The sequence below is a fragment of the Hemiscyllium ocellatum genome, chromosome 5 (genome assembly GCF_020745735.1).
Source record: "Hemiscyllium ocellatum isolate sHemOce1 chromosome 5, sHemOce1.pat.X.cur, whole genome shotgun sequence".
NCBI lineage: Eukaryota > Metazoa > Chordata > Chondrichthyes > Orectolobiformes > Hemiscylliidae > Hemiscyllium > Hemiscyllium ocellatum.
In genome coordinates this window covers 39,209,272-39,235,108 of record NC_083405.1, presented here as the reverse complement: position 1 = coordinate 39,235,108, position 25,837 = coordinate 39,209,272, and the positions used below count along the sequence as shown (strand labels likewise).

The following is a 25,837-nucleotide window of genomic DNA, read 5'->3' as shown; positions in this document are numbered from 1 at the left end:
AGTCTGACCCACAAATGGGATTCAAGTTTTTAAAAAATTATTTGAACCTCTAAAGCCACCAGATGCAGTTAAAGCAAATGAATGTTAGCCAAGTCCCGACAGGCTTGCAATAGCAATGGGGAAGAAACCATTACAATTGTGAAAGTCAGTCAAGCATTCTTGTTCTTCCTGACTCCACTGGGATAATTTTCCCTTTTTGTTTCAAAAACAAAACATATGGTGCACATAAGTATCCAACGGGAGCAGACAAATTTCCCAAAAAGTTCTTAAAACAGGTGTGACCACCCTACCACAAAGTTTTCATTGTAGATGTCATTTTTATGCCCCAAAACAGATACCAAGCTTCCCACTTCTTGTCTTTGGGGGCGTTCAAAGGAAAATTTCAAAAGTAATCTATTCAAATTTGTGTAGCTCCTTCCCTGAAGGCATTTACTTACAATAGAAGCATTCTAAATTAAAAAAAACAAAAGGACTTTGGATGCCAAAATCAGAAACAAAAACAGAAATTGCTGGAAAAGCCCAGCAGGTCTGGCAGCATCTGTTATGAGGCAGGATCACTAGACCTGAAACTTTACCTCTGATTTCTCTCCACAGATGCTGCTTGACCTGCTAAGCTTTTCCAGTAATTTCTGGTTTTGTTACTAGAAACATTCTGCTTCACTAGATTTAACCTTTAAGCCTCTTTCTTAGTTGGATAGTGATCAGCAATTTTGAACAGATCGATCAAAGTTATTTGATTTGGATGGTGGTTGTTCCAGACATCAACTTGTATCGGAAGGAATACATTCTACTAATCTCTAGTTTTGTTAAATTGTAATAATTTCATATTTGACCTTTTATGTTATCATTTTACTTAAGAGCAATTCTGTTTCATTCTCAGCCATTTCTCCTGTGCTAACAAATTCAATTACCTCAAAATATTCTATTGAGAATCATACGTAATTGTTTTCAATACTTTGATGCAGTCATTTTGATTTTTTAAATATTCAAAATGTCATGAAATATTCCACATATATGATATGATTTCAATTCTAACGAACACAAAATGCCAGAGAAATTCAGTAGGTCTGGGAGCATGTGTGGACAGCGTTAGAATTGAAGAGGCGGCATACCAAACTATTTCTCTCCACACATGGTGCTGGATTTGCTGAGTTTCTCCAGAATTGTTTGTTTCAGATTTCCAGCAACAATGCCATTTGTTTTTATTCGATGATTTTAAGTGTTGAATCATGCAAAATTGAAATAATTTGTTTAATTTACAGCTCTTGAATATATAACTAATTTATTAGTCTGAGAGCCGTAAATTAAGTGAAATTTCAACGAACTGTCAATAATCATCACCTCTATTTTTTTTGCAGCTTTGATGACGGATGCCAAACTATTTGTATGCATTCAATGGCTAACATACATTAACTTACATGATATATTGTTCTGATCTGTAAGCAAAAGGTCCAAGCTCAGTACCATACTCTACATCATAGTTTAAGATAATTACCTACACATTTTAAGACAATTAGGGTGAGATACAATTTTTTTTGTATAATTGATTGATTCAAAACTATATTGATCTTCATCAAAAAGGATGCAGTTATTATATTAAATATACAAATATTTTTCTACTTCCATTAAATTCACATCACAGCTTCCTCTCCAATAGTATAAGCAAAAGTTTAAAAGTACCATACTAGTAATATAAAAACTAGTGACTCTCTCCTCCAGGCAACACCCATCAAAAATGGATAAATTCCATCGATGTTAGTGAAATTCTATGTTATACAATGCATTCCCAAGTTTGACTAAGAAATAAAAAAAGTGACTTAGTACTTATGAACAGGATTGAAAATTGGTGGAAGCGAAGAGAATAAAAAGGATGGAATTAGAACTATTGTTCTAATGGAGGATAGACATCAATGTGGATCTGTTGGGTTAACTGGCCTGTTTCCTTGCTATTATTTCTGTATAATTCACTGCATTCATTAACTGAATTTAAAGTCATTTGAGAAATTTTATTTTCCATCCTTCCGCATCAAAATGCAATTGCACTCCTTTCACAAGTTTAACTATGTTGTGGATATACAAACTAAGGCAGTTGGTAGAGAAGCTTGCAATAGATACATACATATGCACTTGCTTACCATTTAAAGAAATAGATGTTATGGCTACACTTTTTAAAAGAAAGCAATAATCTCAATTCAATTCTTGATAATTGCAGCAAATGGATATATAAATAAAATTGTCAAAATGAGAAGTGAAATCAGGTAAATGACTTGAGATTTTCAGAAATTACTTGAGCTGCCACAAATTCAAATAAAATTCATTTAAGTAGTAATCAAGTGTTTTACTTAAGTTATTCACAGTTGAAGTCATAAATACTACTTTTTAAATGTTCAGTTTTACATATTGTAAGATTAACTTTAGGAACGGTTTTCCTTGTAGACCAGACCAAAGCTCTTCAATAACTTTATAAATTTAAAGGTTTTTGAATAGTTTGCAAAATTAAGTGAATTTTTGATATTTTTAATACTTAAATGTTTACTTGTCTACTTTAAAACATTCACAAACAATAAACAAAACTGCAAAATCCTTATTGTTCCAGCTTTCTTTTTACATAATCAAACCTTCAGAATGTTCTAGAGTATATCAAGTAATTACTTTAACAAAACTCATCTTTTTTATCAAGTTGCAATCCAAAATTCAAACATTGTTTCAGCAAGTGTTAACTATTCGTTGAATTGAAGGGAAGTGTTTGACGTTTCGTAACTTGTAATGGACTGTTTGAAAGAATGGGGGAAGCGGATTCAAATATAATTTTTAAAAGGGAACTGGATATGGAGCAGGGGGATCATAGCTAATTGTATAACTCTAAAACAGCTACCACAGACATGAAGGGCTGAATGGCTTCCTATATAATGTTAAGAATTAATTAAAATTAACTAAAATCGTGAACATTCTATAGAAAATTGAAAGACAAGATAGTTCTTAATTTTAAACAAATAATAGAAGGTAGTGTCATGGCACCTAATTGTTTTAATATGTGCTTTCCTTGACAATAGGTAGCGATGTTTTTAAAACAAACATAATAAACCCCTTCATCAAACTGTCTCATTTTGAAGAACCAAATATTTTGTCATCAATCTTTTTGATTTGAAGAAAAGTTATTAATGAAGTATTAACACCCAGCATGATGCAAAACTGCCGTTGCAAATTTGATCCTGCTCTCTGAAGTCATGTTTTATTGAAAAAATATTCAGCAGACATAAAACTCTTTCCCACACAGGGGATGAGGAATAGCAAAAGGGAAGTTATTAGTAATGTTGGCTATCACCTGAAAGCTACCTTTAGGAGTCTTTGATGAAACTCCACATTTAACAGTATTTCAAATGCAGATGCAAATAGTATCCAGTTAAAAGAGTCACATGCACCCTAAACAATCAAATGTACAGTTGAAATTTACCATCATAACAACTTGGAACTTAAGAAAAACATGAATCAAATACTTCAAAAAACACATGACAGTCATGAAGACTCATGACCATTGCTCATCCCCTTAGGAGGAGTTTTTAAACTGTTAATTTGTTCTGTGCTCTTCATTAAGGGAGCATCATCATTCTGGGTTTTCTGGCAATTATCTTCAAGACTGTTTTTCTTCCCTGCAGTCAGATTTCCTTTGTTAGGTCCTGCTATCCTGAACTAATCTTTGGACATTATTTTCTATCTTTCTACATATCTTGTAACATAAAAATCCCATTTATTTGTGCTGTTACTTACCTGATGCATATTTGGTCTCCCAGGAAGCCATTTTCCACCACTAGACTCATCCATATGTGGACATTAGCATTACTATTGCAACATTTCAACAGTTGCTACTGTCACAACATTTTCATATCAAGCATTGTTCACATTTAAAAAAAAACTATGATAAAATGAATCATTCTAAATCAATATTTTGTTCTGCATTTGTTTTCAATTGTGTTGAGATAATTAACATTGATACAGATAAATGAAACTTGATAATGGGTTATTTTAGCTTTCCAAACATAATTGAGAAATTAAAACAAAAAAAAGACAATGGAGAATCACCAGAAATAAGTAACATAGGAATGTGATCAAGTTGAAGAAAGTAAAATAAAAACAAAGAAACATATTTCAACAAAAGCAAAAAACCTGACAGACATGGGGAAAAGAAAACCAGCAATAAGTATTAAAAATAGAAATCAGGGAAGGGTTCAAAAGTAAACACAAAGAATGAAATGAAAACACTATTTAAAAATTGACAATTCAAATAAAGGCACCTATTAAATGGCATTTTTTTAAAAGAGATACTCACAGAAGAAAGCATGTTTTGGGTTTATTTGAAAGCGGTTTTAAAATTTAAAATCCATTTTCCTTCACCATGCCAAAATGAACAGAATTTCCTTCCTCTAGCCCACATGATTTTCATAATGGAAAGGCATAATACATAATGGTTTATTTTCTTTTTTTGTTGGATAATCAGACTTTTCGGAATCTTGTAATGTCCATCAAGATTATTAATAAAGTAGATTTATTCAGTCTTAGGATTGAACAGTATGGAATATCTCAATATTTGTTTCATTTTACAAAAGAATTCAACTTCTGGCTGATGGCATAAGTTGTGTTTAGCATTTAACATATTAGCTCAAATTTTAAAATTGATGTCAAAACTCAGATTTAAAAATGCCATTGCATTAGAATCATCTTTATTCTCAGAATGTTGAAAGACATAATATAGCTTGTGATCATAACATTTTCATATTTTGAATCATTAAAGTTAATGATTTCATATCCTGCTTTTAAGCATTAATATACTATTTTCTGTAAAATGCTACAGATAGATAAGATCATAGAGTCATACAGCACCCTTTGGTCCAATCAGTCCACACCAATCATGTCCCCAAACTAAACTACTACCACTTTCCTGTGCTTGGCCCACATTCCTCCAAACCTTTCCTATTTATGCACTTAACCAAATGTCTTAAACATTGTAACTGAACCTGCATCTTCCACTTTCTCTGGAAGCTCATTCCACACAACCATTATGTAAAAAAGCTAACCTGCATGTCCTTTTTAAATCTTTCTCTCTCACCTTAAAAATATGCCCTCTAGTTTTGAACTCCCACACCCTAGGTAAAAAGACACTTGTCATCCACCTTATCTATGCCCTTCATAATTTTATAAACTTCAATAAAGGTCACCCCTCAACCTCCTACGCTCCAGTGAAAGTCCCAGTCTTTCCAGTCTATTTTTATAACTCCAATCCTCCATTCCAGGCAACATCCTGGTAAATCTTTCTGAACTCTCCTATACCAGGGCAATGAGAACTGCACACAGTACTCCAGAAGAGGCCTCACCAACGTTCTGTCTAACCTCAACATGACGTCTCAACTCCTATTCTCAAAAGGTCTGAGCAATGAAGATAATTGATTATTACAGACTATAATGTTCATTTTGATCTCTCAGCTCACACAGCTCAAGAGCAAATACAAAATTTTTAAAATTTATTAGAAACTTCCAGAATCTGGTTTATAGTGAGCAATTACATAATTCAAGTTATGAATTATAAAGCAACTTAGCAAAAACATAAACTTGACTAGATAAACATGTAATTCTTGATTAAAAGGTATGGTAAGGAAAACAAAAGTCCCATTAGACAACAAGATAATTATCAGTTTTGGATAATGTTGATAAAACTGTTTTGGACTAAATGAAACCTCTATTTTTGATTACTCTGGTATACAAGGACATGACCCTTTGTTAATTCCATGTAGTAGTTTTAGTTTTAATTCTTAAAATAATTCAACAATCTAATTTGAACATTTAGACTTAAAACTAGTTCATGTAGTTAACAATGTAACTGATACATTGTGTTTGCATGCCCAAACAATAATTTAGAATGTTATTTCACGTTTTTAAAATAGTTTTTAATTGCATTCTTGTTTTATATTTTTACAGAAAAAAGGAGGCATAAAGGAAGTGGAAAGGACATAATCTGGTTTTTATTCTGGTTAAGAATATTCCAAATAGCTTTTAAATTGCTTTTCCCATCAGATTCTTTGGGAACATTCCCTAATATTATGAGTTTTGTTTAAACTATTTTCATAATCTATTATTTGCTTTGCACTAAATATATTACTTTTTTCAATAGTAGTGAAAACAAATATGCCACAGTATACAATACTTTAAAATGACAAAATTAATTTTAGTCATGATTATAGACATTCAATACAAAGTTACATTTCAATATATATTAATTAATCCAGTATCAAAATTACCTTGGTTATAACAAATTTGTGCAATATTGTTAAATCACAAATATAACTGTTTATAACTTGCAAATATTTTGATAATTTTTTTAAGTTTCGATGTATATTTATCCTTGTGGAATAATGGTTTTACTCAATATTAAATAGTTTCAAAAAGAGTTAAGGAATTGCATTTTTATTGTTAGTAATGACTATAGTATCGACACAAAGAATGAAATATGCAACATGCAAACTAAGTGAGATTTGTCCTCACGAAAAATAGGCTGATCAATTCAACATTAAAAAAAACAAGTTTCAAAGATAATGAACAAAAACTCAAACCCTACAAGATTTTCAGAAGTTTTTATATGTTTATAAAAGGTGGCATTGCTTTATATATATTTTTTTAAATCAGAGACTCTCTGTACTATTTCATGTTTTAGTTTGAAAACAAAATTTCAATGTATTTATTCAAAGTACTTTACCATTTTGAATTCATGTTTTCATATTAAAACATTAAACATTAAAACAGTACATATAAGAATTTAAGATAATTGAAAAGTCAACATAAAGACTTTTTACTAAAATACCCAGTTGATATTTTACATTTTCGTTTGAAAATGAAAAATTTATAGTACTAGTGAAAGTGCAATGTTATTAAGACTTTAGATTTGACATCAGTTTTTGATCATTTCAAAATGAACGACATTGACACCTCTGGTATTTGAAACTGATTCAAGTAGAGTTGGATGATTATGGGGAATGCAAAGACAGCTTTAAGGAACAGTAGAAAGTTTGAACTTTGTTCTACTACAAAGATTTAAAACATATCACAACTATACTGGAACATATTAAGTTGGTTTTTCTATTCTGCCATCAAATAAGTTTCTATAATATGTCAGATCTTGGATATAATAATTTGTTCATACTGGATTATTTCTCAACAGACAATTTTTGGGATTTTTTAAAACAATGCAGCTCTTATAAAGTCCTACGTTCCATTTGCCCCTCCCCTATGTTGGATCTTGATTTGAACTGGAGCTTCAGTGCTTGAATTGATCATTTTAAACATTGTAATCAAATTGAGTGGGTATTTTAATCTTTCACTAAACTGGCAAAAAAAAATTGAAACGTTTTATTTACTTACACCACACTTTTCCCAATGAGTCCAACTGGGACGGCATACCACACAATTAAAAAATAAATATTCAATTGAAACACCAATTTAACAATTTTTTTTCCCTTGGCAGGTCCGATTCGAAAACACATTAAATACGCAGCAAATACAATTTTAAAAGTAGTTTGTAAATCAATTACATCAATTAATACGGTTTAGGACAAAATGCAAATCCTTCACTTCAATCAACATACTTTAGCTTCCCGAAGATTGCTACAATTTTTCAGGAAAGATGATAGGCAAACGGAATATGCAATCGGAACAAAAGATTTCAGTCGCAGTTAACATAAACGAAATAGCCCGATTGACTTCAATTTTGAATTTATTAAAACGTGCTAAACACGAGTATGCCACATATTATCTAGCCCATTAAAGCAGACAGCTAGAGTCATTAAGAATGATCGCAAGGCATAACTTCATTCACTAACGATTATTTTATTTTCATAACGAAGCTACACCCCCACCATGCCGGGGGCAATCGTTAGCTGTGTCCGTAACAAGCAATGTATCTTCGAACAATTTTGAATCGACAACACCGAACTTCTGACATACGCGTTTGCCAACAAAGGAAACGGGTTTGAATCTCGGATGTAGATTTTTGTTCATTCTGAACACTTCCGCCAATAAAGTTGTGCAATGTGAATTTTGGTTACATATTTTTCCTCCATTCGCAAAAAAAAACGAAAACATTCCTTTTTAAAAGAAAAAAAAACCCTGCACCAGCGACGGCTCAATACGAGTTATTTAAAAATAAAATTCTGATGCGCTTTTATTTTACCAATTTAAAAAACAAACTTACAAAACTCGCCTGCGGGCAAACGTTAAACCAAACGACCTCTCAAAAAAAAAACCCAAAGACCTGGAGTTCCAATATTTTATAAAAGGTAACGTTGCCTCATGTGAACAATAGTGGAGTTGCCGAATAGAATAAGAAAACGACGAAACTGCTATAACTTTCAAAAGATCACTTTCGACTAACATTTCAATTAGATAATGTAGTTACCCATTCAGTGGATCCCACCAAAATCAGGGGGCAAAAACGTCCTTTAATATTAAAAGAATAACGTCTCCGTTATTAAAGAGCAGCCATTGCAACGTATCAGTTTTGGTACGACCCGATTAGACATCTGAACATGGTATCCTGACCACATTATTCAGCTTAAACAGGGAGGGGACGCACAAGATGGGCAGATCACTGCGAAAATACACTCCCGTCCCCACCCCCACCTCGATTCACACAAGCAGCCCCAACCCCCCATCGCTCAACAAGACCAATAAGTCGCATAACCATCACCACACTGGGGAACTGCAACAGTCAGGAGAATTTTCGCGCCATCGCCCTTGTAAATGGCAGCCTGATTTAAACCAATGAATGAAATTTGCAGGCAGAGAGGGGGAGAGAGAGAGAAAAAAACTTGGTCAATGGTAGCGAGGCTGGAGACTCTTGATAGGATCCTAGACTCGGGCTGTGTGCGAATGAGAAGATGGAAAGTGGGAAGAGGGAAAAAAAAAGGCAGAGCCCTCCAAACTACTACTATTCCACAATCAATATGTTTTTCAGATTCTTGGAGCACAGATTGTCCCTCCCTCCCTTTCTCTCCCAGAATCATTGAATAGCTGGCATTCCTCACGTGAGAAGTTGATGTATAGTTTGACCACGTGGCTCATCCAGCCGGAATATTCGGGGATTTTTTGGAGCTGCATTTTATTCAGAGGCGGTGCTAGTAGTAACGTAGTGTGACATTTTTACAGTCTGTTTGCGAAAGGGGTTTTGGGGGAAAGACAAAAAATAGTTTTTTTTCCCTCTCTCCGCAGCCCGCCATTCTTGACTGCTAACACTACTTCTGGAGATTTATTTCATCATTGAGTCTCCTCAATCCCATCTTTGTATTCAAATCGACCGATTATTTCTCCAAAGGGGAAGATAAAGGCGGAAAGATCTTTGTCCTTTTTTTGCAGTTTTTAAGCAACATGAACAAGCTGTATATTGGGAATCTTACCGAAAACGTAACCACTGTGGACTTGGAAAGTCTGTTCAAGGAATGGAAGATTCCCTTCACTGGACAGTTTCTGGTGAAATCTGGTTATGCATTTGTCGATTGCCCAGATGATAACTGTGCCATGAAGGCTATAGATACTCTGTCAGGTAAGCAAGTCAATCCCTTCTACTCCTTTATATTATCTCAAGTTTTGAAGCGTGTTTCGTGAGAGGCCTAAGGCAGCTCCTTGCGCACCAGTTTCGCACAAACTGACTAGGGGGGCGAGCGAGAGGAGGCTGCTTAGTCCCGAGTGTTTTGCAAATATCCATTCCCAGTAACCACCCCTACATTGGACTTTCTTCTGACATTCGCAGAAGAAATCGAGTTTCTTTCTTTTTAATAGCCTTTAACCTAATCTAAACAATTTTTGGACACCCTTCTCCCCCCACCCCCCTCCTCATTTATCCTTCTGAATCTGCACGCGGTCGTTTCTTTCCTTTTCTCCCCCCCCCCGAAATTGTCACATTTATAGCGTTCAGTGGCTTGACAGTTACTGCACGGAGATGCATTCCGTCCAGGATTCTTTATGATTTGCAAACTCTTTTATTGAGCCAGTGCAATTGGACTGGGGTCGGAGAATTCGGCCCGTGTTGGTGTGTACCTTGTTATTTAGAGTGTAGGCCTTTAACAACTCCAGCGGCAGCTCAGAACCACCATTCAAATCAGTCTGCACCAGGAAAGGAATATACCCGCTCCAATTTCTTGCACTTCTGTCGGAAATAAACACAAGTGAAAGCTCACCCATCCCCAAACTATTGACGGTATCAATTTTTATTTTCTTTCTTTCGTTCGTTCCGTCCGCCGACGCGAACGCGTTTGTAGTCGGCCATACTGAGTCGCAAAAGTGTCCCTTAGGTCTCGACCACTAGAAAAATGGCAGAGAATTAGAGACCAGAACAATTGAGTTCACGTTTCTTAATTTTATTTCAAATTGCACTTGTTTACATCAGGTTTGTGACGACTGTTGACCGACTTCTTTTATGTTTTGCGCCGAACTTTTGTTGTCGCCACCATTCTGAGATTTTGTAACGTAGGTGCCCAGCAAGTGGTTTCAGCTACAAACCTAATGCTTAGGATCAAATGAAGAATCATTGAAAATAATTTCGGCCCAACGGTCAGTTTTAAATGTTTGTAAAGTGTTTAATACGCATTGTATTTTTGTGCTTTTGCTTCAGGTAAAGTGGAACTGCATGGAAAATCCATAGAAGTGGAACACTCCGTTCCTAAACGACAAAGGTAAAAAAAAAAGCTTTAAATCGTATCGGATTTCTTTCCCAATAGGTAGCATTAAACTACAACTCAATACTTAGCGATTATATCTATTTGGAATTAAGTTATCTAAGTCGTACGAGTCTCTGGAATTCGTCTACTTAAGTTAGCAACTAATTATCGTTTGAATCTGGGATACTTTTTAATGACCTTTTTGTGCTTTTAGTTTTGGTTTATAATTGAACTTTTGTATTTCTTTTATATATTACTGGGGTATTTGCCTTGAGAAGATACCAGAACTTAGTGCTAGTTTTAAAATTAGATCTGGTGCAGTGTTTTTTTGAGAAGTTTGGGCGTCAGCAGGAAATGATCTGAGATGCTTTGCATCATGCTAATCGACAAACACGTGAGAAGTTCTCAATTTAAGAGCTAACAAAAACGAAAATCACGATCCATCCTTTCCTGTGTTACCCACGAAATGTAAGAGATCATTTGATATGGCGGGGAATTATTTGCTATGTATCTAATGGTTCATGTAAACACTAACGTGCAATCGATTGTTCATCAAGCTTAACATTATTCTATGCTGTACAAGTATTCAGAAATATTGTTGCCTAAATATATAAATGTTAGACTATGCATATGGTGTTGTAGTGAAACATGAATATTTCACTCTGAGACTTATTTGACATTTCTAAAACCAGATTTAATAGCTTTAGACAGCACTACCAACTGTTGGCTTTCAAAAAAAAAATCATTATTGGTTTGAATGTTCCATATGGATTTATCCAAGTTGAATTGTTTGTCATGGGATGCTTTTGTTATACTGAGTTACTGGTTTTGTTTTTGATCTATTTCCCACTGGCTGTTGAAGTTGCCTGTAGAAAGGGAACAAATTTTGAAGAAAGACTTTAAAATGAAACTGTTTTCATCCAGTCTTCAAAGTGTACCTCCATTCTTTGTGTTGAAGCTTTTACGTCAATATAATTTGATTATGTGAAGTGTCATGAGGTTACATCTTCAGGTTGCTGAAAATTAGTACATTTTGAGAGGCAGCAATGCTTGAAGGGCAAAAATTGTCGTGGGAGTTACATTAGGTTACTTCCTGTGTGTTGATTCTTCTCTTCACCCTTTCTTCCACTTAAGTTTGTTTGACCTCCATCTATACAACTTTTATTCCATGTGCTCTGTAGTTCATTAGTACAAACTGACTGACTGAATTATTAGTCTTCAGCCCTCTTTCTTTGCAAATCATTAAATATTTAAAATTTTTAAATGTTCAGTAGGATTAAGATTTGAATCAAAATGTTAAATGCATTTTGTAACTTCGCACCATGGCATTTAAAGCTGGACGTACCATGCATTTATAAATTGCTCTACTTTTTAAAAATTACGCTGAAAATTTTCTCAGTAAAAGATTTTCCATGTTTTAAAGCAAGTTATTAAAGAATGAAAAATGGAAATTTTACAAACTATTTGGCTCATCATATTGTTAATATTCTTTAATCCCAACTTTTGATCTTTCATAACTTCAAATTATTTTATAACTGCAAAGAGTGAATAGTTGTGTACCAAATTAGTTTCTCCATTCTGTTCGTTCATTCATTCATTCTTGCTTGCTGGGATTTTCATTTTAAAACTTCCATTTGGAACTTGAAGTTTAAAGGCATATTACCTCCTTTTTTCTTTAAAAAAAACTTTTTTAAACTTGTATAAAAAATCTTATTACCAAGGGTTTTTTTTACAAAATCCAAATCTGCAATATCAATTGACATTTTTGTTCTTAACATCACACCACTAATCAAAAGTTGGCACAAATTTTAAATCTAATTTAGAAAGCCATTGTTATACATAAACTTAAACTTAAAATCAGTAAATATTCTGAAACTTAGAATGTAATTCACCCCCTATCGAAAGCACAATTGTTGTTTGTTTTCTAAACTCCATTTTCATTTTCCTTCATTGCTGGTGTTCAATTGAAATATTTTTGCACAGATATGAAGGTGGAAGTATTCTGGCATAATCACCAATGTGACTCCTGTACATTACAAAAGGGTGCAGTGTGCAGTCTTGTTGAGGAGGCCATCTTGAGTTTCACGTTGGAATATTATACTTTGAATCTTGATGCAAAGCTGGCTTTAAAATTGCCATCCTTTAGATCTTCCTAGTGCTTTATAAGTGAAAAGAAACCCAAAAATACTGGAAACATGGGGAAACAGACATCGAAGTATGCAGAATTCTAACATAGACTTCATGCTAAAAGTGAAAGTTTACATATATGTAAAGAGGCATGTATACTACTTTTTTGGCAAGTAAAGTATATAGTTTTTATTGCATTAAGTTGACTTTCTATAAGTATTAAATGCTTAAGTTAGACTGCAGTTACCTTTTGAACACTGTCTTCACAATCTGTTGCTGTTGTGTTATTCTGGAAGCATTGTTTTGTTCTGAATTGTACATCAGCAGTATTAGTGTGGTACCTTTTTAATGTAAAAATGCTCAAGCACCTTTTTAAAGGTATGAAAGGGGCAAAAAGAAATCTAAAGAAGAGGATGGTGCATGTATGGAATGAATTGCCAGAGGAAATGGAGGCTGGTACAATTACAGCAGTTAAAATGCATCTGGATGGGTATATGAATAGGAAGGTTTGGAAGGATACGGGCCAAGTGCTAACAAATTGGACTAGATTATTTTCGGATATCTGGTCAGCATGGATGAGTTGGACTGAAGGGTCTATTTCTCTGCTGTAAATCTTAATGACTCTACTGTGTTTGTAGTTTGCAAAACAACTTGGGTCTGTCTATGTTTCGCATTCTGCAACTATAGTTTCATCAGTACTGCAGTACAATATAAGGGCTGTTGTTGAATTTGTATTATCTTTAGCAGTTTCCATGATGAAATTGGAACAATTAAAACAAAACTTGTTGAAATAGGTTAGAGAATTTTTTTTTAAAAAAGCTGGCGCAGTGACTTGAAAACTCAGCCTTTTACAGGCCTTGAGGTCAAATACCAGCCTTTTTGACCTCAAACTCAATTGTATGAGTTCCTTTTGGAGCAATGGAGGAAAACTTTATCTTGACTAGTGGTAAGGAGAAGGAAATAATTTTCAGTCCCATCTTAAATGTTAGTACCATTTTGTGGAAGGCAGGGTGATGGGCATGGAGAGGTTTTTAACTCAAAAGCATGTCCTTGACTAAGTTTGAGAGGCAGTTGTATTGCACGTTTCAAATATGCTGAACTTCATCTTGATACATCAATCACTAGTCCAAAACTGATTTTAGTATAAATTTAATTTTCTGCATGATATTTATATAAGTTCAGTGGTATAGAAGTAACAGTTGTTCATCTTGAAAGAAATGTTGATTTGGTGTGTTTTTTTTCAAAAGTTGAGCTAGTCTAGGTATACTGCTGCAATACTGTAATAGTTTATGTAAATTCGTTGTGTCCGTTATGTTTTGAGCGTAATAAGGTTGATCGATTATTTAGCTTTTTCGGTGAGTTTTGCTTCTGAATCTTTTGAAATCTTGCTGACTTACCAGCAAACTGGGTGGGCTTCTGTACTGGTATGTGAATTCTGTGAGCTGTGTACTTAAGCTTTTCCCACACAAATATTCACGATGGTCCAAAATGAATGAATGTACATACCTTTTAGTATTTATCTTTGTTTTGTATGAGGTTTTTTTTAAAACCCTACCTTTTATGGGAGTTTACTAGAATTGGTCAGCGATTCTCAAATTGTGGACGGGGGTGGGGGAGGGGGACAACGTGCTTTACTAATGACAATTGATTATATGTGACTTGTTTGTTTGTTTCACTCTGGTCTTCCTGCTCAGTTCATCAGTGCATAATGTGCGGTTTTTATCCAAGTGCCTGAGTCCTGTTTTTCTTCTGTTTCACGTTGGGGGAAATTCAGTTTGAATTCTCCAGTTGTTTTTGTCTTGTGACTTGATGTGCATAGCTAAGCAGTTAGTAGCTTCCTTTATCCTGTTCGCTTTGCCATGAGGTTTGGAGGCAACTGAGTGGGGTACTGCTAATCCATATGCTCCTCACGTAAAGAAAGGTCAAGAGGTGGTGTTAGTAAGGGTTTCCATAAAGTTGTGTTGAGGCCAGAGGACCAATCAGGACAAAGTGTGCTTAATTTGTTATTCAAAGTGAAATTCTTGGGCCTAGCAGTCACTGCATTCCAGCTCGCGTTGGAACGTTCAGAACTGATGTGGGTACGCCCACCATTGCAAAAGCGACCTTTGTACCTGCTGTGAAAGGCAGGTTGGGAATATGGTGCCATAGTGCACTTACTGAAGCGTTAAAAAGATGAAAGACTGCACACACTGTTATTGGAGAGGGTTTGGTCAAAGCTTACATGGTAGAAGAGTTGGGATATATAATAGGGGAGGGTTAAGCCCCTTTAGGACTTGTGTTTAAATATATGCTTTTCCTAACTGTCAAAATGCACAACCAAAGTCTGCATATTTGTCAGTTTTACAGGGTCTCTTCAAATCTGTACATTCAATACAAGCTGTTAGAGGAAAAAGAACTGAATTATAAATTTAAGGTTGCTTAAAATGAATTTCTAACTGAATTTAGCTAACAAGTTTTTGATGATATCAGAAATATATGCCTCTTGTCTCTCTCTTCACATTCTTGGCTCAAAAACTTGTCTTCAGCTAAATTTGTGAGGCACTCAATACTATATATTTTAAATAAGCTGAACTTCATTTCTATACGTCAATCAGTACTCCAAAATTGATTTTAGTAGCATAGTCTTAGCTTGATATCACAGCAGCTGGTGTCCAGTGGACAATGTACATGTTCACAATCTGGTTTATGCAAACAGCCTGTTTGTTGTGCAATGGACAGTTTAGTTTTGGGGGATGGGTACAGATCTGACACTTGCCATCTAGGGTTAAAATCTGTTGAGAGTTTTTACAATTTCCATAGAACAATAGGTGAACAAAACATTCTTTCGACTGGTGTTATTTTCCTGGAGAGAAATTGTAAACACTTCCTCCCTTGTGCATCTTGGTGACAGAAGTTTGAGGGTCAACTTGATTCTGCCATGTGCAAAAGAAATAATTTTAAATGGTTGTGAAGTGGGTGTTCTTCCCTCCTGTCTAGTGTTACTTCCTCCTTGACGTCAAACTATAATCACTATAGCAGGTAGCCTTTGCCTACTAAAATAGGCTGGCAGGAGGCTGGAAGAACAGCAAGCCAGGCAGCATCAAGAGGTGGAGAAGTCAACGTTTCAGATGTAATCCTTCAGGGCTGGGTGGGTGGGGGCAGGATGATGAGGTAGGTTTAAGTGAAGACAGGTAGAGGGTATGACCTGGTTGGTCAATGGGAGGAATGAATCCGGTTGGTGGCTGGGAGCAGTGGAAGGGAGGGGCTGGGAAGGGATTCAGGGGATAGGGAGAGAGGTTGCTTGAAATTGGAGAACTCCATGTTGAGTCCTCCAGGCTGTAGGCTATCCAGGTGGAAGATGAGGTGTTATTCCTCCAATTTGCGCTGTGGTGCATTTTCGCAATGGAAGAGGTCGAGGATGGTCATGTCAGAAAGGGAGTGGTTGGAGGAATTAAAATGGGTGGTGACTGGGAGGTCTGGTCAGCCCCTGTGGGCCTGGCTGTGATGCTCAGTGAACTGTTCCCTAAGTTTATGTTCGGTTTTCCCAGTGTGGACTTCTCTCCATTGGGAACACCTGATGCAGTAAACTAGGTTGGTAGAGAGGCAGATGAATATATGTCTCGCCTGGAAAGACTGTTGGGGGCCCTGGTTAGATGTGAGGGGAGTGGTGTACTGACAGATTTTTACGTCTTTTCCAGTTGCAGGGGAAGGTGCTGGGGAGGGGGGTGGCGCAAACTAAGGTCTGTCGAAAGGAACAGTCCTTGCGGAAGGCAGAGGGGTGGGGAGGGGGAAGAAGTTCTTGGTGGTGGGGGTCTGGCTGGAGTTGGTGCAAGTGTTGAAGAATGATGTATTGGATGCAGAGACTGGTGGGTTGTAGGTGAGAACCAGGGAGACTCTGTCTTTGTCTTTATGTATTGGTTGGGGGGGGTGTGGGGTTGTGGTTAGAGCAGTGGAATAGGACATCTGGGAAGCATGCGAGTGGAGGAATTGAGAGAATGCACTGGAGTTCTTTGTAGGATACTGGGTGGGAGGTGTAGTTACAGGAAAATGCGCACGCGCGCACACAAATCGTTTCTACATTACTGTTGTTAGAATACTGAATGGACTCTCAAACTCTTAACATTTGTCTGTACCTGTGTTTTTGTTTTTTTGCCACTGTTGACCTATTATTTATTATCTATGCTACTCAAATATGTGATTTGTCTGTATTGCTCGCAAGACAAAGCTTTTCACTGTACCTCGGTACATGTGACAATAAATTCAATTCCATTATGGGAGTATGTAGGTTTGAAATAAATGTTTGTCTAGAGACTGTCGCCGGAAATGGTAAGGTCGAGAAAGAGGAAGGAGGTGTCCGAGATGGACCCAGTTGTAGACTATTTTTGTTTGTTGAATGTATTAGCAGGATGTTTGTGCTTTCTCCAGCTTTTACTTTTTTTTATTTTACGTGTTTTTGGGGTTAAAATTGTGGAAATTATTAGCAGTCATATAACAAAAAGAACAATGTGTTGGATGTGTAAATCAGAAGTAATCTGTAAGTTTGGTAAATCTTACCTTTGATTGAAGTGCAGCAATTTGCTAAATGTAGCAGAAATGGTGAGTGCAATCTGACAAGTTTGTTCAGTATAGTAACTCAAATACGTAGCAGCTTGTCCATTGTATTTTAAGACCAGTTTCATTTTTCATCTTGTTTTAATTTTTCAATCTGTTGCTATCTGTTACAAATTTTCCATAGTAAGTGTATTGGTTGTTCACCAGTTTAAAAATTCAATGAGACTTGTTTTAGGTGTGTGCATCAGGCATTTCAACATTATGTACTTGCATTTAACCATGTTCTTGGATCTAATCAAAATTTATTTCTATGATTAGGCAATAGAAATTGGATCTCACTTCTGTATCTAGTCTGACTATATGTGGAGAGTGATTTGTGTGGACTTATGATTTAATTTTTCCTGAAACCCCTTTTATTTAAGAAAAGAAGGGTCACACATATTTTTGAGTAAATTTCTGTTTGTGCAAACTGTACTGATACAAACCAATGTGATTTTTTTTCCACCATGTAAAAAGAGTATGACTCACTTTTCTCGTGACTCAAAGGTAGCTGTAGACATACTTTGAGAAGGTCCTTTTGAGTGACAGAGAAACTTTTTTTTACCAAAATGCAGGCAAAAGCAGATGTAAATTATCTTTTTCTGGATACTATTGAACTTTGACTACAATAGGTACATTGCATTGTGATGCTGTGCAGAAATGAGGAAATGTCTGCTCTTAAAATAGCTTTGATCAGTGAAAGTTCTGTTTACAACTAACATGGAGTGGCTTGGTGCATCAATGGCTTACTGTTACAAATGTAGAAATGGCTAATTTGTTACTAACAGCAAGATGTCATGCCTTTTTCTGGTTACACAGACAATGTGAAAAGGCTGACATCATGATGAATTAGATTTTACTGTATTTCAATCAATGATAAATGGTTTAGAAACTATAAAGATATCCAAATGTTTACATTGAGAATCTGGTAAATTTACTGTGGGAAATCACATGATCATACTTCAGGTGAAGTGCAGTTACCAACAGACTTGTCAAAGTCTCACTTGTGTACTTGTTCACATAGTGCTGGAAATGTCTGGGAGATGAAAGAATATTTCTGAACTATTTAAACAAATGTGGGGTGCAACATCTGTGATCACTTGATGGGATTGCATAACAATGTGGCTTGCATTTTCAATTCTCAAGACATTTTAAGATCAGTTAAAACCAACCGTATCTGTTACGATGTTGACAATAAAACCACATCTTAATGTATTTTCCTAATTGAATATCTTTTATAAAATTGTTAAACTAATGGTGCACTGCATAAAACTGTGACGTTAAGTGGGTTTGAACTTAACTTTTGCCTTTCAACTTTGCAATTAACATCCATAAGTTTTTAAGGTCTTAAAAGAAGTGGTTACTGAGATAGTTGGGTGTATTGGTTTCAATTTTCCAAAATTCCTTTGATTTTTGGGAAGGTTTCACTATATTGGAAAATAACAAATGTAAATACTTCCCTTCAAAAAAGAGAAGCAAAGCTGGAAACTACAGGTCAGTTAGCTTCTCTACTTTCATGAGAAAAGGTTTGAAGGTGTTATAGCCAGGTAGTTAAGTAAACTCCAAAAGTAATCGGATAGAATTACCATACTTTTGTGAAAGGAAAATTTGTTTGGGAGTTTTTTTGAGGAGGCACCTTTGTTCTGTGGACAGCAGGGAACTGATGGATGTACTATATTTGGATTTGCAGAAGGCAATTGATAAGCTAGCATATCAAAAGTTATTGCAGTTTATGGTGTAGGAGAAAGCCTTATTGGCATGGCTAGAAGACTGGCTAGCTTATGGGATGCAATAGGCATAAATACATAATTTTCTAACTGGCAAGATGCAACGAGTAGTGCACCACAGGATCATTGCAGGGGCCTCAACATTTTACAATTTTTAAAAAAAATGGATTTTGAAGGAGCTAAAGGTATGGTGGCTAAGTTTGCTAATGTGATAAAGACGAATAGGAAAGTAAGCAATTGGCAGTACAGAGCTTAAACATTGCTAAAAGGAGACACAAAGTTGAAGTCTTTTTGTCTTGTAGTCTTCAGCGTTGTTTTAGAAAAACAGATGGGGCTGGATGGGGTGATGAAAGGTGGGCATGAATTCCTATAGCATGAGAAGTTATTAAGTGCATAAATTGGTGCCGTTATTTCAAAACTATATTTTTATGTCCTAAAGTGAATGCCAGATTAAAAGCTTTACTTACTTTCATACACCTTTTATAAAAAGGAGACTGTTGTTACATAAGGAGGCTTCAGAGGGAAGTAGGTTGTCGATGGAAAAATCAGAAAGTAAAATATTCTGTTGGGATGTTGAGAAATACACTTTTTTTGACGAGTAACAAAGAAGCATATTACTGGGAGTCTTAATGTATGAATCACAAAAGGCTAATATGCAGGTACAGCAAGTAATTAGTAAAATTAGTAGAATATTTTGCAATTATTAAAAGGGCAATTGAACACAAGTATGGAATTTGTGATTAAGTTATATGCAGACTACTGAGACCACATCTGGAGTATTTTGTGTAATATTGGTTTCTTTTTTTAACAATGTAAATGTGTTGGAAGCATTTCAGAAGTTTAAGGTAATATCTAGAATTGGCAGGTTGGACAGGTTAGGCTTATCTACTGGAGTTAAGAGTAACATGTGACTAGTTTGAAACAAAAGATGCAGAGTGATCTTGATGGAATGCAGAATCTAGGACTGGGGCACACTGTTTAGAGCTCTTCTTCCAAAAAATAGTGGCAGAACAGTCTTTGAATATTTTTGTGGCATAAGCATATTTTTGATAACTTAATACAGTTAGGCAGGAATCTTGAGATTTCAGACCAGCTGTGACTTTAACCAGTGTTGGAGCAGCATAGAGGGGACAAAGGGCATAATTTTGCCCTTGATTCTTATGTTTGAGTTCATTTTATAACTGGCTTAGCATTGAGTGTTCTGAACATAGCTATGTTCTCTTAACCACTGAAAACTGTCTGGTTTCTTTTTTGCTTTCCTTTCAGCAACTTATTTATACTGTGTGTGTGCAGTAAACAAGAGCAAAATTCTAAGGTTGTCGAGCTGATTCACCTGTAATGCAATAGTTGGTGTTTAATCAAATGTGAAAAGATTATAATACCACCCTCAATATTTAAAATTAGTAATGTAAAATGTTTTTGACTTTATTTGACTCATCTACTTTTTTAAAAAAACTTTTTTCCAGTCAAATAAGTATGAAACATAATTAAGTGGCATTATGTATCAATTACTGTACATTAAAAGTTTTCCCAAAAGGCTTCATTGGATTATGTAGGTGCATTCAGAATTCAGCTGTGTAATTTCTTGTGAACAATTGACTTTTTTTTTAATGAATGTAGAGGTCTTCAATTCAGTCTGTAAATGTAATGGCTGTTAACAAGAATCATACTATGTACAATTACTGTACTTTGAAATGTTTAGTTTAGTACTTGAGAGGCATTTAAAAATGGGTGATATTTGCTGTATTTTAATCCACAGCCATAATGAACCCTGCGAGGAAGTGATAATCTCTCAGACAATTTGGTTATAAACCAGATGTTTTGATTTACAAATATTTCCCTTAAATGGTGGCCAATTTACTAACTTCTGCCTATGCACAACCTTTGCTGGGAGTATACACAGTATACAGATTATCCAGACATTTTAAATGCCTAAAATGTCAGTTTTTTTTAAGAAATGAAACAGAAATCACTGAAAACAAAGCTCAGCAGGTTTGGCAGTATCTGTGGTGAGAGAACAGAAATAATATAAGTCTAGTTACCCTTCTTCAGAATACAGGTCACTTGACTTCTAACGTTAACTCCACTTTATCACCACAGATGCTGCTAGACCTGAGTTTTTATTTGAACAATTTCTATTATTGGTTCTAATTTCCAGGGTCTGCAGTTTTTAAAAAGTATTTGAGTTGTTATGTTTGCATACAAAGAGGAATTTTACAATGTTGCTTTAAAATTGACAATGCTGTATCTTTAAGATAGATGCTTACTCAAACTACTTTGAAATTGTATCCATTTGAAGTTTTTGATTGTGTAGCAAGAAAATCTCTGAAGCACTCAAAAGTATCGGTTTACATTTGACAAGTTGAATAAAACTTAACTTACTGTTCACTTTTAACTCTAGCATCAGGAAATAATTTTCAAACCTAGTAAGAATCTTATTAAATTGAAGGCCATTGTTTTAATTATCTATCTTGTAGCTATGGAAGTAAACTGTGAACTTTGTCATTTTCCTTTACAATTTGAAGAATTGTTAAATGTTTTATTTTTGTCTCTGGCTTTTTGAATTACAAAAATTTCAGGCAATATGCAGAGTGTAGAAGGTAAAGTGAAATTTTATAGGTGTATATTATAAGCCTGTCAGTTTTACACAGTCGCTAGTGCAGTTCCATTAGTAACACTTGTTGAGTCTTAAAACGTTACAAAAGGTGATTAGCTTCTTTCCTGAATTTGGATTTGTAGAGAATTCATCTGTACGTTCTAACTGTGAGAAATCATTTGAAGTTTACTTGCATTTTAAAAATTCTAAAATCACAATTTTGATTTTATTGCATAGGAATTGAATGTCAGTATATGCATGGTACTTATTTTTATCAAGCAATACCCTGATCAAGCTGGCTGACATTGGAAAAAATAGTGTTGGTGTTAAAACCAACTTTTTGTCTTTTTGTCAAGTTTGTTCATGTGCACAATTTCTCCCTCTTTGCTGAAAAGTTTTGGTATTCCCTTCCCCAGCCTTTTGCTCATTTTAGATCCGCTCATTTTAGATCCTACAAGTTCATCTGAGCTTTTGGTTGACTGTCCTATTTCCATGTGTGGCACATGAAGTTGAGGTTTTTCTTTAATAAACAGTTGTAACATTGATAACAAGTGCATCATAAAGAAACATATTTAATGTATGATTGTATTAGGCAGCTTTTAATATGTCAATATTGTAAGAATTGATTGGCTATTCAAAGTAGAAAAATTTGAGTTGAACTTGATATTGCTCCTATCATATATTTTCAACAACAGGTTGCCAAATGATTTTTGGGAGCTAGCTTGCTGACTTATTTCTCCTCTTTGAATTAGGGACATTGAAACCAATTGTAACACTTCTTTTTTTTTTAAAAAAAAACTACGATTCTGGCTACTTAGGCTACTGAAGTTCTCAACTTCTATAAAAACTGTTTGTCTGGTTTACTGACGTTATTAATTTAAATTAATAAATAATTAAACTTTTGCTCTAAACTTTAGTTCACTTTAACAGGTTAAATTAATCTGTTAAATTTGGTGCATCTTCAGAATTTAATTACTGATACTATACAGAAATATTAACTAATTAGAATCATCAATTCAAACTGCTCCTGAATGATGAATTTTTGAATTTAAAATGGCTGAATATATATTTTAAATATAAAGATAGCTTTAAACTTGGGTGAAAAGTTGATTGTGTACTGATTTATTAAATTCTTAGCAGAAACATACATTCAACACAGCCATAAATGTTTTATCGAAGATTTAAAATTGAATACATTTGTTTAAAAGGGTGTTAATTTCTGTGCATGGTACAGATAAACTGGGCATTAAAAGATGGCTAGGAGAAAGTAAGGGCTGCACAAATGGAGATCAGAGAGTTGTAAATGTGTGGTGCTGGAAAAGAACAACAGGTCAGGCAGCATCCGAGGAGCAGGAGAATTGACGTTTCCGGCATAAGCTCTCCATCAGGAATTGACCCAGATGAAGTGCTTATGCCCGAAACGTTGATTCTCCTGCTCCATTAAAAGATGGCTTTCAATAATATGCCTTTGCTAAATGTTCAAGGTTTTTTGAACCTTGTATAAAAATAATATGCCAAAGTTGCATTTTGTCAAATTTTAGCTTGATAATGCTCATTTTGAAGTGCATTCATGTTTACATGTGCTATATATGTGTAGGTTTGCCAATGTAAAAAGTGTTGCATCTCAATCAAAATTTGAAAGTTTGCATTATAAATATGATTTGCTATTGAAATGGGCAGGAACATCTTTTAATAGCCTACACTGGTCCTTCTATAAGTTTACCTTTTCAAAACATTTATTTTTTTGAAACTGTTAGTTTCTTGAAGGTTTCCCCAGTGTCTGTCACTCAACCTTGTCTTTCTTTTTTGAATCCTATTATCTGTAGTGGTGGGAGGTAGTTAGAAACATTGTTCAACTCACTTTGTGCCACTGCTAACTAACACACTGCCACATGCACTGCAAGTTGCATGTTAATAATGTTCTTTAATATTGTAAAACATCCATGTAACTTCACAGTTTTTTATCGTGCAGAATTTGATGAAAACTGAATGTTTCCAAAGTCTAATTTCTCCACATTGGTGACATTCCTTTTGTGCATGTAGTAGTAGTGATTTAATCTTCCATGTTATATCAGTGAATCAATCTCCTATATCATATTTTGCAAATTGGATTATAGTTCTGCAAACTCTCCAACCCATTCGATGGTGCCATGAACGCATCCCAAGAGCTGTGCATCAGAGTGCAAATGGAATATTTGACTTTTTTCTTCTTGAGGGTTAGAATGCAAAAAAAAAGGAAGTGATCATTTTTTATTCTCCAAAACCCAGGTTTAACCAGTAATGTTCAGCATTTGGTGTCAAATATGACGGGGAATTTACAGAGATTGGCAAAAGATGCAGACAGCTGGTGAACAAGATTTATACAGTAATTAGTTACTAAATTCACTGGTTGAAAGTGCATTGGAAATAAAATCTGGAGTTGAGTGTAATGATGACTAATGATCATAAAACATCCTTTAGGGAAAGTTACTGCTGTTCTTACCTGGTCTGGTCCAAATGTGACTCCAGACCCATAGTAATTTGTTTTGACTTTGTTAAACTGCCCTTTGAGTAACCAGGGATGGGCAATAATTATTAGTCTAGTTGAAGTGCACATCCTGTGAATGCATTGAAAATGAAAAGCTGCAATTGTGGCTTTGAAAGGGAATGTGATCGTTATCAATAGAACAAGATTTGAATGAGGAAAAGTCAGATCATGGGATTAAAGTTGCTCTTGCAGTGAGCTATTATCAATGCTGTGGGCTGAATGACTTGATTCTGTGCTGTAACTGTTAAATAGTTTTGATGTTCAGCTCAACTATGGTCTAACCTCCGTGGTGGAAGAGGCTTCAAGGATTGTGTGGCAATCTCCCGTTCTTATGATGGATTTCAACTTGTTTCACTGCAGCAAAGGTGGCAGAAGCAGTCTTGGCCATGCACTTGAACTCAGAATTAATAATCACTTTACATAACACAGTTCAAAAGGATCTTTTGCAAGCATGGTCAAAAAGAGATTTCATTCACCTCTAAAACTGACCAAGAAGCCCACCCACTCTGAGGGGGGGGAAAAAGTGAAAGTACCTTGGGGCATTTTGTAAGTATGTTGTGGTCTTTTATTTTTCAGGTTTCTCCATTAAATTTAGCAATTTGTGAGAATCCTGATTTTTGATCACCCTTCCCCCCTCACTTGGCAGACTGGAGATTTCACCTGGGGTCTACTTAGCTTGTGAGAATCATCTATGTGGCGCTTAGGCAGTTGGCATGTAGCACCACATATGAACAACTCCTCCGGTTCCTATGCCAACCGCCCCAGAATCATCTATTTCCTCAACTATAATTTTGCAGGTTGTACCCAAGAAAATTGTCTCTGCTCATTCCTTGTTACATAGTTGAACTTTTCACAGTTGACTTTTGAATGTATCCAAAAAGTTTTTTTTAATGCTGTAAATTAATTTCCTTTTTTTTCCCCAAGAAAAATTGTCTATTATGATAAGAAAGCACTAGCAAGTATATCTCATCAAATTTCAAGTCAGTGCTTTAAAGTTGAAAGCAAACCAACCATGGAAAAAAAGTGATTTCTTTTACTTTGTTGGCTCAGTGATTAGCACTGCTGCCTCACAGCATCAGGGCCCCAGGTTCGATTCCAGCTTCGAGTGACTGCAAACTCCACACAGACATTCTCTCCCAGTGTCTGCGTGGGTTTCCTTCGGGTGCTCCGGCTTACTCCCACAGTCCAAAGATGTGCAGTCAGGTGAATTGGCCATGCTGATTGCCCGTAGTGTTAGGTGCATTAGTCAGAGGGAAATGGGTCTGGGTGGGCTACTCTTCGGAGGGTCGGTGTGGACTGGTTGGGCCGAAAAGCCTGTTTCCACACTAGAGAATCTAATCTAAAATCGTTTGTGTTTAACTTTGGGCAAACTTGCAAGTTAGAAAGTCTCGCATATTAGTTTTGTTCTTTCCAATGTGTAACAAATTGGTCTTAACTCGTATAAAATTTGACCAGTATGCAGATCCTTAATCGTCATTCAGATTGAATTTTTATGATTTGCACAATTAGAAGTTTCAGTGCCAAATTGTTCCTAACAATTTCTGTTCTGCAGTTTCAGAACAAACCTGTTTGTTTGTAATTGGTATAGATTTAA

The 25,837-nt window shown here is 35.3% G+C and overlaps 1 protein-coding gene across 5 annotated transcripts in view; it reads left to right on the top strand.

The window, feature by feature from the left end:
* Positions 1-8,997: 8,997 nt before the first annotated feature.
* Positions 8,998-25,837, top strand: part of LOC132815668 (insulin-like growth factor 2 mRNA-binding protein 3-A) — a 130,826-nt gene continuing 113,986 nt past the window's right edge. For 2 of the 5 annotated variants that reach the window (XM_060824679.1, XM_060824678.1), the window contains exons 1-2: positions 8,998-9,583; positions 10,652-10,712. In XM_060824679.1, the coding sequence (XP_060680662.1) occupies positions 9,409-9,583; positions 10,652-10,712 (236 nt within the window). In that variant the 5' untranslated portion in view covers positions 8,998-9,408. Of the gene's footprint in view, positions 9,584-10,651; positions 10,713-11,127; positions 11,166-25,837 lie in introns of those variants that run through there. The other 3 variants (XM_060824681.1, XM_060824680.1, XM_060824682.1) reach the window with 3 other exon arrangements.